The sequence below is a fragment of the Balaenoptera acutorostrata genome, chromosome 13 (genome assembly GCF_949987535.1).
Source record: "Balaenoptera acutorostrata chromosome 13, mBalAcu1.1, whole genome shotgun sequence".
Taxonomy (NCBI): domain Eukaryota; kingdom Metazoa; phylum Chordata; class Mammalia; order Artiodactyla; family Balaenopteridae; genus Balaenoptera; species Balaenoptera acutorostrata.
In genome coordinates, this window is record NC_080076.1 from 26,788,434 (window position 1) to 26,802,671 (window position 14,238).

Consider the following 14,238-nt stretch of genomic DNA (forward strand, 5'->3'; position numbering starts at 1 on the left):
GAGAACAGGGCACCAGGTTCCATATTTATGTAGTAAATCTGGCTTGTTGGTCTATATTAATTTTCTTTTGCTGCATAACATATTACCACACATTTACCAGCCTAAAACCACACAGATTTACTGTGTCACAGTTTTTGTGGGTTAGGAGTCTCCTCAGGGTCTCACAAAGGGAAATCAAAGGGTCAGCTGGGCTGTGTTCTCATCTGAAGCTTGAGGTCCTTTTCCAAGCTCACAGGTGATTATTGCAGAGTTCACTTCCTTGAAGTTGTGGCACTGAGATCCTCATTTCCTGCAGATTGTAAGCTAGAGGCTGCTATCAGCAACTAGAGGCCACCTGCGTGGCCCTCTCCATCTTCACAGTCAGCAGTGAAGACTCTGTTGTGTTGAATTCCTGTTGCTCACACTTTGAATCACTTTCACCAGGGCCAGCCCAGTCCCTTTTAAGGGCTGTCACCTGATTAAGTCAGGCCCACCAAAGGTAGTCTTAGTTTCTTATGGTCAGTTGATTTGAGAACTTAATTACATCCGAAAAATCCCTTTAAGCAGTACGTAGATTAGTGTTTGATTGAATAATTGAGAAGATAAATACACCAGGGTGAGAATCTTAAGTGCTATCTTAGAATTCTGCTTTTCACAATTTTTTCTTTAATCTTTGTATTGCTAATATTTTATGTATATTTGATCTGCTAATATTTTATGTATATTTGATCTGTCAAATTCTGAAAGAGGTATATTAAAATCTCCCAATATAATTTTTTCTTATCTAATTCTGCTTATATAAATAGGGACCTGGTTGCCCCCATAATATATATAGTTTTAAAAGGGGCAGATGACTCTAACCTCTTGATAATTTTTATTACCTTTTTTCTTAACCATAGTGGGCTCTTTAAAGAAATACTGTTTATTATAATAAAGGCATATTAATCCAGACATTAGTTAATTCCTTCAAATGAATTCTTTTATTTATTTAGAAATAACTATAATTTGTATGAAATTCTTTATTTTGCTATCCATTCACTTTTCTGCATTGCTTAAGTATTTTTGATAAGCATGTATTATCTTTACAAATCAATAAAATCATTTTTAAAAAATACTTGGAAAAATGTACAGTGGTATGTTTCAAAGTTAGATTTCAGAAAAGCATAGCTATGGAAAAAGTCATCAAAATACTTTATGTCATTTTACTATCCTCTGAGAAGACTCTTTGAAAGTCATGCTGAAATAGTAAATGTTGTAAAACTAATTCCATATATATTTTGTTTTAGGAAGAGGAGTGCGCTTATATTACATAGGTGGGGAAGTTTTTGCTGAGTGCCTAAGTGATAGTGCAATCTTTGTGCAGAGCCCCAATTGTAATCAGAGATACGGCTGGCACCCTGCAACAGTGTGTAAAATTCCACCAGGTATGGATACAACAATGTAAATAAACCTATTGTATCAACTTGCTGAGTTTTTCTTTGCTATTACTTTTAGGAATCAGGAGATGATTTGCATGCTCATATTCTAATATCTGTAGCCCTTTTAAAATGATTTTCTAATAGTAATATTCTTTTTACATAATTTTTAAATCTTTTTCTCAATCGTAGGCTGTAACCTGAAGATCTTCAACAACCAGGAATTTGCTGCTCTTCTGGCTCAGTCCGTTAATCAGGGTTTTGAAGCCGTGTATCAGCTAACTAGAATGTGCACCATAAGAATGAGTTTTGTGAAAGGGTGGGGAGCAGAATACCGGTATGAAATACATATTCGGTTCTTAAATTTCCACAACGTAATTCTTTTTTCTTTCATTCTTTGTATCTTCTGAAGTTCATATGTATTTATTTTCCTTGAGGTTTATAGAGTTAGCAGATCTTTATGTAAAATAACAAAAGAAAGTTGGAGGCCTCTGGATTCAAAACTATTGCAAATTCCTGTGCTGGCATTATGGAACAAAGAATTAAAACGTGTATGGACGGGTACTGTAACAGAATGCAGAGTGTTAAGTACCATAAATGGCATATTGGAAGGCTTATGTCAGTTCATGGAAAGAGATGTTTCGCTGGGGCTGGGGGAGGTAGTGATGACACAGGGTCTGGGTTCTGAAAGATGCCTAGGATTTCAGTAGTCACAGGTTTGTGGGGTGGAAATTGATGATCCTGGCAGTAGAGTACAGTTCAGTTTGACTGGAGTATAGAAAGTAAAGAAGAATAAGTCTGGACAAATAAGTTGAGACAACTTCAGTATAAGGTTAAAAGGTGGAACTTCATTCAGTAATAGAAGGGAGTACTTGTTAGGTGCCAGGCACTGTGCTGTGTTTTAGGTGCAGTATCTCACGCCTTTCAACATGGCTAAGAATTACTGTTGCTGTTTTTATCCTTTCTTTATAAGGTTGCAATCTTTCTAAAGTAAAAAATGGTCCAAACTAATGTTTATTTGGAAATAGGCTTAGAAAAGATTTGATAGTTTGCCCAAGGACACATTCTAAGTGGTAGAGACGGGACTTGAGGAAAGCTCTCCTTGACTCTTAACCTCTTCTCTAAGGATAGTAAGTAGCAGTTACGTAATTGAGTTTTACCAAAGCTAATCTGTCATCAAGGGATAAGATAGATTACGCTATTGATAAATTAAACAATTGATTGGATTCCACAGCAAAGATAGGGAATACTTCATCAGCATATTAAAGAATGAAAGTATAAGTAAAATACTTAGTCTTTCTTCAGTTCACATTACTTACTGTCTGAATGTCTGCTTAAGAAGATATTCATATGGAATAGTAATAGTACTCCTGTTTCATTCAGCAGTTTGGGCCCTTCTTCAGAATTTATTTCATTGCATTTGAGCTTGATTCCCTGTCTTAAGTTTTGTGAGGTGTATGACTTTTGTGATGGTGAGATTTGAGATCTACTGGTTTGAGTACTTTTGTAAAAATATATTATGTGTTATATATGTATATCCTAGAATGAAGACTTGTCACTATTTTGTCCAAGTTATGTTAGTAGAAGAATTCACTTTTTGACTTTGCTGTAGCTCTCTTGTTTTAATCATTTCCCCTTTGAGATATGATAACTTTAAAGAATGCTGAGCTTCATTTTCCCTTTGGACTTGGATTGAGTTGATATTAAAATTAGATTCAGATAGTACCATCTGATACCAATTTATTAGGTCAGACATTTTTTTTTCTCTTCAAAAGATCATAATGTTGAAGAACATGGTAGAAATTCAGTGGAATTAAATATGAATTGCATAGGTCAGGGAGAATTCCATGTGTATCTGTGGGTCTCCTGTTAAGACCAGTTTTGATTGGTAGAGAGAGATACTGCCCTTCATTCACTGTGGACTGTGCTGTTCTTTAACCCAGAGCTAATTTAAAATCTGTATGAGAAGCAGTAATATACAGTATGTTTTCATGGATAATGGAGTCAGGTACATCTACTTTGGATAATAAAGTAGTTTCCTTTAACATTTACAGATCAAAATAAATCAAATACCCATATATCTGTGAACTGTGGAACCTTTTATCCTTAATGACACTGGTGCTAAGGAGATAAATCTAATGGTTGGATTTCTAAAACTTATTTTTTAGTTTCTTTAGTGCCAGCTTGATTGCTTAGCATAAAAATCAGGACATGTAGTAAGCAGGAAATATAGATGTGTAAAGAATTCATAGTTAATTGAGAAATATGTCTCAGTTAAGTGAATTAGTACTGAAGTGAATTAACAGGTGGGGGACACATAATGTGTGTCACAGACCCTGAGACAAGGGTTTGCATGCAAGAAGTTTATTCAGGAAATGGAGGGAACACTGGTCAGGAAGGAGGAAGTAGGGAAAAGAGGGAGGGAGGAAAGGCAGCCAGTACCATTCTTAACCCATCTACTCTAGTGGGTGGGTCACTAGAGCTATTCCCTTAGGAAAACTTTGGAAAACAGTAAAGAACACACAGAATTATCCCACCTAGAGAGAAGGGAAACTGGACGTTTAAATGCCAATTCCTGTGTCATTGCTTGAGGTCTGTTCCTGGGGATGTTAATTTCCTGGCACTTCTGATCTGCTATATGTGTGGACAGAGCAGAGAAGTTCTCAGGCACAGAAATGCAGATGCCTACAATTGGAAACTGGCTAGAGAACACTGAAAATCTGAAGGGTATAGTGGGGCACTGACACCATCTGCTACAGAAAACCACATCCTTTGAAATACAGTTTTAAATTATATTGAGCATGTGTCACATGGAGGTGAAGAGTTGATAATGGCCTTTTCTCATGTTTGAAGGGCTGTCATGTTGAAGAAGCAAGCAGACTTAACTGACTTATTGTATATAATAAATAAGAACTAAAATCAGTATGTGGAAGTGACAGGATGTCGTTGAACAATTTGTGATTCCCAGAGGGTAGCTCATTTTGTTTGAAGTACTAAAGGTGTTTCTTATTAAGAAGCCTGCATGATTTTGCTAAAAGGGATGTTGGTTGTTGGCTTTGTCAGGGAAAGTTGAACCCCAACTCTTAACATTCTGTGATAAGCTTGGGTCAGAATTCTCTTTTGTTTTGATATACTTTAAATTTGAATCCTGTTTCATTTGGACTTCATTTGCTATTTAAGTATCTTCTATTCTGTGGATGATTAATAAGTAGGGTAACTTTATATATTCTGGTTTGCTTGGGACAGTGCTGGTTTATGTCTCTTGCCCTGGCAGTGATTATTTATAGTGACTACATTCTCTCTTAAAGGTGTCCCATTTTGGACGGTAAATATAAGGTTACTCTACTAATTTTAATTTGAGGGGAAAACAGTGTTTTTTTTTCTCTTTAAAAGAAAAAAAGTCACATAAGTACTTTGAGGATTAAACAGTTTTCAAAATAGTAGATATGCAAACTTGATACTCGTTCAGAAAAGAATCTAGGTTTTAGTATATATTGATACAACCTTTTTTTTTTTTTTAAATTTATTTATTTATTTATTTATTTATGGCTGTGTTGGGTCTTTGTTTCTGTGCGAGGGCTTTCTCCAGTTGCGGCAAGCGGGGCCACTCTTCATCGCGGTGCGCGGGCCTCTCACTATCGCGGCCTCTCTTGCTGCGGAGCACAAGCTCCAGACGCGCAGGCTCAGTAATTGTGGCTCACGGGCCTAGTTGCTCCGCGGCATGTGGGATCTTCCCAGACCAGGGCTCGAACCCGTGTCCCCTGCATTGGCAGGCAGATTCTCAACCACTGCGCCACCAGGGAAGCCCGATACAACCTTTTGATTTATCTAAATTCTTCCATAGCCATGTTATTCTTTTAATTTCATAATTATTTTCTTGCATTCTTTTAACAGAAGGCAGACGGTAACAAGCACTCCTTGCTGGATTGAACTTCATCTGAATGGACCTCTACAGTGGTTGGACAAAGTATTAACTCAGATGGGATCCCCTTCAGTGCGTTGCTCAAGCATGTCATAAAGCTTTGTCACCAGTCAAGTCCCATCAAAAGACTTAATGTACCAACTCTTCTGTCATAGTATTTGTGTGTGGTCCCCGTGGACTGTTTACTATCCAAAAATTCAAGAGAAAACAGCACTTGAGGTCTCATCAATTAAAGCACCTTGTGGAATTGGTTTCCTATGTTTGAATATTAGATGGGAAAATTAGTGTCTAGAAATACCCTCCCATAAAGGAGGAAGAGAAGATTTTAAAGACTTACTGATGTCTTGTTGGGCATAAAACTGAGTGTCCCAAAGGTTTATTAATAACAGTAGTAGTTATGTGTACAGGTAATGTATCATGATCCAGTATCACAGTATTGTGCTGTTTATATACATTTTAGTTTGCATAAATTAGGTGTGTGTGTGCTGCTTCTTGATTTAGGCAATCCTTTATAAAGTTACAGTACCTAATCTGTTATTCCCACTTCTTTGTTATTTTTGTGTGTCTTTTTTAATATATAATATATATCAAGATTTTCAAATTATCATTTAGAAGCAGATTTCCCTTGTAGAAAAACTAATTTTTCTGCCTTTTACCAAAAATAAACTCTTGGGGGAAGAAAAGTGGATTAACTTTTGAAATCCTTGACCTTAATGTGTTCAGTGGGTCTTAAATATTCATTCTTTTTGTGTTTGTTTACTTACTACTAAAACCTTATGGAAATCTTTCCAAACCTCTCCTCCATTTCCACTTTTGTCCTGATACCAAAACAGTGTAGCGTGACATCCATCACCAATAATGGTTGCACTGATACCGCCAGTACCAGTTAATTCTGGGGTACGGTAACAAATCATATGGAGTAAGTCCCTTTGTCTTATACCAAATTTCAGTTTCAGCAGATGATAATAGACTTGTGTAACCTAGCAGTCTTTTGATTTATCTTTACACCTCATAAAAAATGCACAGGTGGCAGTATAATTATTTTCAGGGATATGCTACAATTATTTCAATATATTTATCCTTTTTAAAAATTCAATCTATAGATATAAACACTCTATAAAAAGGTATTTTAAAATATTTCAATAGCAAACCTAGTGCTCTTTGAGTTGAGTTTCATTTGATTTAGTTACCAGATTGTATTATGAAATGGACCTTTTGTAAATGTAATTGCTTCAGCAAAATACCTAGAAAAGTAATGCTGAGGTATGATCAGCAAGTAAAGGCCATCTGTTTTTAAGGTATGTTGTATTAAATTTATACAATCTATGTTATTTTACATAATTATGAATTCTGAATTTTAAAATTTGGGGGAGAAGCAGTTTAGCAAGTTTTTTAGCTTATAATTACCTACAGTCTGAGCTGTTCTTAACTAATCCTGAATATGTGGTGACTATTAGAACCAACCATGCTTTATGCTCTACAGTGACAGGAGATGTCAGAAACTCTGTTGGAAGTCCACCCTGCAGCAGATAATCCTTATGTTTATTGTTAACTCATTGCAGTTTAAACATTTCTTGTTTGCATCTCAGTAGAAATGGAAAGTAACCACTCCTGGTCCCCTTCTAGTAAGTTTTCATATTTTTAAAGACAGATTATCTTTGGTACTTGTTTTTTGAAACCATATTCACCTTTATCTACAGGTGTTATTTTCAATACTTTCAGCATTGCTTGTTTTCTATTAGATATTCCCCATTTTTCTATATTTGTGTATGCATGTATGTGTTCATGTAAACTTGGTATAGTAATTTTTTATTCATTCAACAAATATTTATTGTTCACCTGTTACGTGTGCCAGGAACTTTCTTAGCCTTTGGGTAAAGGTGAACAAGACAGATAAGGCCCTTGCCTTTGCTGAGATAGCAGTTTCTATGATGCTTAATTAGCTTATTTTTCTATGAAGGAGATAAAACAGGGTACTGTGATAAAGCATAGCAGGGGGAATGCTTCTGTAAGGTAGTGATGCTTGAGCTAACACTTCGGTGAGAAAGTAGCAAGCCATGTGGAGAGAAAAATAGGCATTCTTGGCAAAGAAAATGGCATCAAATGCAAAGGCTTATTTGAAAGGAAACTCATAATTTACTAGGTGTTTATGCTTTATACAAAAACCTCTACACAGGTCCAAACTTGAGGATCAGATTAGTTCTACAGTTTATAATAGTTGAAGGTGGCCTTACTTTGTGATAGATTGCTTCATGTGTCATTCTCACTAATATTTCCTCTTCCTCACATCCTTACTGTAAAAAGTTTACACCAGGTCAGTACCATTTAATTGAACAACCCTTTCTTCAGTTCTGCCTTGGGCAAATTTTCACCATTGTAGTGACTGGCTGCTTGCTTCCAGATGTCCTGCTGCACGATAATTATTACTTCTACAGCCCATCCTGTGGATAGAGTAAATGTCCCAGGTATTACCGCCGTCAGACCTGTTGGAAATGTGGAGGCTCTGCCCTTTGGAAGTGTTTACTTACTAGAGGACTTGTAGTGATGTTAGGGAACACTGTTCTTTGTCTGGGGGTAAAGAACAACTTTGAAAGTGGTAGAACATCCTGGCAGTTGCCCTTGCATTGATATGTTAAGCAAAGCAGTACCATCTGTAACATTTCAGTAGTGGATCACATCTCTACAGTTATGGTGGGATTCTTCTGTACAGTATGAAGCTGGGACTCACCTCTTTGGAAGCACCCATGTATTCAGCGGTTAGACCTGTCAAGCAGTTGACTTTGTGGTTGCAGTGGTTACATTTGTATGAGTGTGTTCAATGGTCTTCCTTGCTTTTTAATGTGATGCTGGTTTTGCATTCTATTTTGGCCACTGTGGCCTAATTTTTGCTGATTGTTTTTTCCCTTTATAGGGTTTGTTTTCATTCTTCTAAGTGATAAGATCTCCTCTCTGTAGAATTTTGTCTTTATTTAGATTAGCAACATCATTTAGAATTTCTTCTACACAGTGCTGGTAATTTCCTCAGTTTAACAACATGAGAACTGAATGATCATGCTTTCTATCACATTTCTAAGATAAATGGTGATTTTCACAGTGGATTACATACACCTTAGGGCTGGTTTAGGGAATTGGAAGCTGGTGACATTCCCACTGACTTTGGCCTGGCCAGTGGCAGCTTCATTTTTATTCTGTGTTGGAGTTCCACGTAGGAACTCCAATAGAATGATTTCTTTCTTAAAAAATTTTTACTGCTTAAAAAAAGTTTGACTTTCCTGACTAGATTTGAACTATACCAGTTAGTGTGCTAATTGTACATTATGATATACATTCATTCAATAAACATTTATTGATGCCTGTTCTTTACCTACCCAGTGTGATAGATGTTGAGTAATAAAAAGATAACTGGGATTTGGTACTGACTCTCAAGCCATCTTAGTCATGTGGGGTTACTTTCTCTCTCAGGACCTGTCACTTTGCCAGAAGAAAATCTGCCTAATTTTTCTCGAAAGCTATATATTCTTACTCTGTACTCTTATTCTGTATTCTAAGTATATATTTGCAAATTGTTAATATCTGGGGTTTTTTTAAACCTCATATCATATCTAGTTTTGCTTGGTTCATCTGTCCTTTAAACATTGCCAGATATTCTCCTTTGTTGAAATTATTTTATTGATAATTTCACTTTATTTGTGCCTTTATTGTCAGTTTCATCAAGACTAAGATTTTGAACTTGAAAAACAATCCGTCTAGTCTCTTGCTAGTTGAAATCAAATAAAAGAGTATATATACCCAGTTGGTTTCTCTACCTCTTCCAAAAATTGTCCAAATATACCTTTAACATCTTTCTTTTTTTTAAATAACTAAACACTTTGAGCATTTACTCAATAATCAGTGCCCTCCTGGTCTGGTTGATGGTGGGATGTAATGTAATGCAAGACAATCCTCACTGTACTTAACATCTGTCTTTATGTACAGTCTTTACTTTCATAGCTAAACATTCCAGCTTCACAGTTTGCCACCCCTCCACCATTCCCCAGTATCTCTTTAGATAACTAAGTAGACTGTGGACATAAGCAACCCGTGATCTTGTCTCTTACTCTGGTGCAACACGTTGAGGTTTAGACATAACACATTATTTGCCCATTTTCTTTCCTTCGTGAACTTTATTTTGCTAAGTCCTTTATATTCATCAACTGAATTTTATTCTTCCTTCCCTTCTCTTGACAACATGTATCCCTAGTGGTTTTGCTAGTTGCCTTCTTCCTTGCCAACCATGTTGTTTCTGCATACATCAGAATGTTTCTCCTTTGAACTTTACTAAAGACCAAAAAGGGCGGTGCTGTTCAATCCCAGGGTCCTAATTTCTTCACCACGAAGGTTGACGTTGTTCAGGTTGGTCAGTCACTTAAATCTTACAAATGGCTCAGAAATTCTATCCAGTTAAATGTTTTTGTGACAATAGCATACATTGTCAGATTCTGTTGTAAATTATGTTCAGGATTATGAACTTTTCCGGTAGTTAGTTGCAGCCAGTGATTTCCTCATAATACTAGCCCTGTTTCCACCTTGGGGCGTATTAGGTGGTTGTATTTAGTAAAATGAAGAGTAATAATGATAGTGTGTGGTGTCTAGAGGTTGTCAGAGTCCTATTGAATTCCTTTTATATCTTCCTTTTCAAGTTTTCATAAATATTTTGTCTGTTCAGACTACCTTTTGTGTGTGGGGATTGAGGGACAAATTATCTCTTGTAGTGGAATTCCTATGTTTGAAGCCTCAACCAGGAAATGTGAGCTATACTAGATAGAGATAGCCTCATGATAGCTTTTATGATGAGAACTTGTCTAATGTGTTCACATAACTTCTTGAGCAGGAACTGTTTTATCTTGGATATTATAGCTAACTTTATATATAGCATAACTGCCTTAAATCTTTTTAGTAGGAAATAAATTATAGAATGTGTATGTATGGATTTATAGATACATATACACTCACAGAAAAATCTTAACAGTAGGGGTCATTTGCATACATTTTAACAGTGTTCAGTGATTCTATTGTTTAAATCTCATATCAGTAAAAAATTCTTAAGTTTCTTGCAGACATTTTCCTTTCATGGACAGACCATCAGGGTAAATTTTTTATTCTGCCAGGGTCCTAATTTGGCGGTTCAGTTAGTATGCCATTTTTAGGCAGCTTGACAATTAAGAATCATAACTGGAACATCAAAAAAAAAAAGCTCTGAGTGGTCTCTGGAAGGTACTTGCTTAAGGTTACCTTTTTTTTTTTTTTAAATAATGTTAGATTGTGTGTCCTCCACACCTGCTTTTTCCCCCCCGGCATAAGACTGCTGCTTAAGATACCCTGGGAAGCACCACTACCAAGTCAAGTTTTCCTGTATTGAAGGGTAGCCTCAGGATGACTTTCTTAGCTGTGCTCAACAGAAATGGATTTTCCAAAGTTCTTTGGGCCATTTCTGAGTCACAGAGTATCTGACCAGAGTATATATTAGCCTGAGTTAACTTCAGTGTTAATTGGTTTGCTGCCATGAGATCCATAATAGACCCAAAATTTCACCAGTGAGATGTAAGGGCCCTTTGAAAGAATAATACCACTGATGTTAGGAGTGAGGATTCATTAACTCCACACAAAGGACTTTTAGATTTTTCTCCAACCAAATTTCCCCCCAAATTATATTCTTCTATCCTCTTTAAAAAAAAAAAAACAAAACAAAAAGCTCATACTTTCTATAGAATTTCCAGTTTGCTCTTTTGGGTGGGGAGTAGGGATTTACTTTCTCTTTCTAATTAAAGATGCTAATTTATTGAACCATGAAATCCATAATATATTGATTTAAGGATAAAAGTGAAGTTTTAGAATTGTAAAAGTACTTAACTATTACATATTTTTCATTTCACACTTGACTGTTCTTTCTCCCTATGGCTTTAAAGCTTTTGGCTGTTTTACAGCGTTAGTCACTAGGTAACTTGCCATATTTCTGGTTCTGTTAGTCCTACCCATTACAATGCTGTGGCATAAAGTTAGTTCTCAGCATTTGTCTATAGGAATAGAAGTCTTACTAAAGTCTTTTTCTTCCAAAGAGATTTTCCTTTCTCAGTAAGTTCCTAAGAAAATAATTGTTTGTCACTCTCTTTATTCACGTTCTTTGATTGTTCAAACAGCAAAAAAAAATGTTGGTGAAAACGATTAGGGTCCTTTTCTGATGAATGTATGTACCTGCATTAAGAATGTAGTCATTTATTGGTTTTATGTAACTAATACACACACAGATTAATTTTAATCAGGAGAAAGAATTATCACATACATAGCAAGTAGGTAACATGCATGGCTTTTACATTTTTTAAAAATACCCTATTTTTTGGCAAAATGTAGAACCCAAAATGGTCATTTCTTAGACCAACTTTACCTCAGGCTTCATTTTTGCTGTTTTGACCCTGGCCTTTAAGGCATTGATATTTATATCTTTTTATTAATGATAGTGAAACTGTGACACTAACCATTTCTATACAAGACAGCAAAACAAGAAAAACTATAAAGATTAAGATGAAAGCAGTTGTGTGGTTGTTGAGCTAGATCACAGCATTTGTAGGCAAAATAAAAACACTCATATCTGAGAATTTTTTTTTTTTTTGCCATTTTTTCCCAAGGCCAGAGCTTCTGGTAGAGCACAGTTAAAAGTAACATAATTCTGGGCCTTTGTAATCTGAGGGAAATAGCCCCAGTTGGCAGTCTTCATGTTAATATATGAAACAAGAATGTAGGAAATAGTTGGCGTGTTTTCACCTAAAAAGAAAAGAATATGAAAAGATATAAAACTATTATTTAGCTCACAGAATCTCAAAAGGAGACAGTAAAATGCTATACAACTGGACAAAACCAGAAGAACCTATAGAGGATTTGTGGGAAAACAGGTTTCAAGGATGAACTTTTATACACTGCTCACCAATTTGCTTACGTTCTACCAACTATTCTTAAAATTGACACTGTTAAATAAGATACGGACTTCTAGGAACGAACGATTAGCAAATGTCCTAAAAATATTTTTGAGCCAATTCCCTCATACGTAGCCCTATATACTCTTGAAAATTCTTACCTTTTCTCTAGCGATACTAAGGGAGGAGTGAGTAAGTAGTGTTCTTAGGGTGACCAACTGCCCTGGTGTGCCTGGGACTGAGGCAGTCCCCTGGATGCAGGACTTGGAGTGCTAAACCCAGGAAAGCCCCAGGCACACCAAGGAGGAGCTGATAGCCTTAAGTGTTCTTGTGACTTACCCTCAGCTTAAACACTGTAATAGTTGCAATTACATTCAGCTGCCCGATAGCATATGTGTCCTCCAATCACTTACTATTGTGTATGGAATGTGAGATGTATGCCAGTAATAGCTACTGGCACCAACGTGGTAGTGAGACGAACACAGTCATCCAGGGAAGATAACGGGTGGTTTAATGAAACAGAAGAGGCAACTAGCTAGCAAAGTTCTTCAGAACCTGTGTGTATATGTAAGTACAGATCATGTCTTTATGGGGTTAAATTTAATCTGAAATTTAAATTTTCACAGTAAAAGAAAACTGAGTAATGCTGTGGATTTCTTCTCTCTTGAGGGAAAATATGGCCTTTGATGCTCTATCCTCTACTACATTCCCCAGACTATCCTGCTCAAGAAGCCAGAATGTGGCATTATTATGTTTATTCTCAGTGAATGTTGTATTGAGATTACTAAATGCATCAGCCAGTGGCAGGTGAAGGAGTCGGGTGTCCTGATCCAGACTGAGCAGCACCCTCAGTTCTGATGGCCTCCTACCCCTCAGGTGCTTACCAGCTGCAACACCGACCGCGGGAGGTGAGATTTTTCTAAGACGGCATTAATTTTGTAATGCAATATGCTGGATGCAGAGTCTGTTATTGTTTCCCTGTGGTAGTCCTCAGGCTGCATCCTCTGTGCACTGTGATGTAGATGGTAGATGTGTTCTTTGTAAGCTTTAATCCTATGATTGTCAAAATACGATGTGTTTCCTTTTTTTTTTTTTTAATTAAACAATGAGCTGAGGCTTTATTTCAGCTGGTTTTCAAGTTAAAATTGTGAAATACTGATTTCCTTCCCACCACCCACACCAAATATTTTAGTCTATTTAAAGTACAAAAAAAAAGTTAAGAAAACGTTGCTTAAATGTCCTGTGATTTCTGGTCAAATTTTATATATATTTGTGTGTGTCTGTGTATGTGCTTTCACTTTTTACCTTGTTGGCTCTCTACCTGTGTTAATAGTACTGTCGCCATTGAAAGGTGAACATTTTTCCTAGCATTAAAAAAAAAGCGATTTGAGTTGTTTACCATGTTATTACGGGACTAATTTTTAATCGTTTTCATTGATTTTGATTTAGACTGATCTTTTTTTAGAGGGGATTATATTTTGCTGACCACACTCTAAATTGTACAGAAACAAAAAAAATTTGTTGTGTGTATTTTCACATAATGGAATTATGCTATTGAGTGCATCTTTTTATTTTTTTAAGTTTGGTGTTACATAAAAAGATTATCCCACTCCCCTGGCAGACAGATAAGACGCACTGCTTAGTATACATACACAAAACACACCTCATAGTGCTAGTAGGTTAGGCATTTTAGTTTACTTCAGAGCTTGCCTGTACCAAATAATGATCTAATACACATGATCTGTGTTGTAAACGGACTAGAAAGTGAAATTCACATTTACCCTCAAAATGTACTCTTAGCAAAAACAGCAAATGGTATTCTTTTAAAGATTTCATTGAAAAATAATACATAAGACGTACTCATAATTAATATCATCATGAAATAATTGAAAAACAAACTTTTTAGATCAACCAGACTTTCTTCGTGCCTTGCAGGAACTCAGTTCCTAGGATGAATCAATACTTCTCTCGTTAG

General features: G+C 36.1%; 1 protein-coding gene across 2 annotated transcripts in view; it reads left to right on the forward strand.

Moving 5' to 3' along the window:
• Positions 1 to 13,662, forward strand: part of SMAD2 (SMAD family member 2) — a 105,511-nt gene extending 91,849 nt beyond the window's left edge. For both annotated transcript variants that reach the window (XM_057526466.1, XM_057526465.1), the window contains 3 exons: positions 1,266 to 1,403; positions 1,587 to 1,731; positions 5,289 to 13,662. In XM_057526466.1, coding sequence (XP_057382449.1) covers positions 1,266 to 1,403; positions 1,587 to 1,731; positions 5,289 to 5,412 — 407 coding nt within the window. In that variant the 3' untranslated portion in view covers positions 5,413 to 13,662. The remainder of the gene's footprint in view (positions 1 to 1,265; positions 1,404 to 1,586; positions 1,732 to 5,288) is intronic.
• Positions 13,663 to 14,238: the final 576 nt, after the last annotated feature.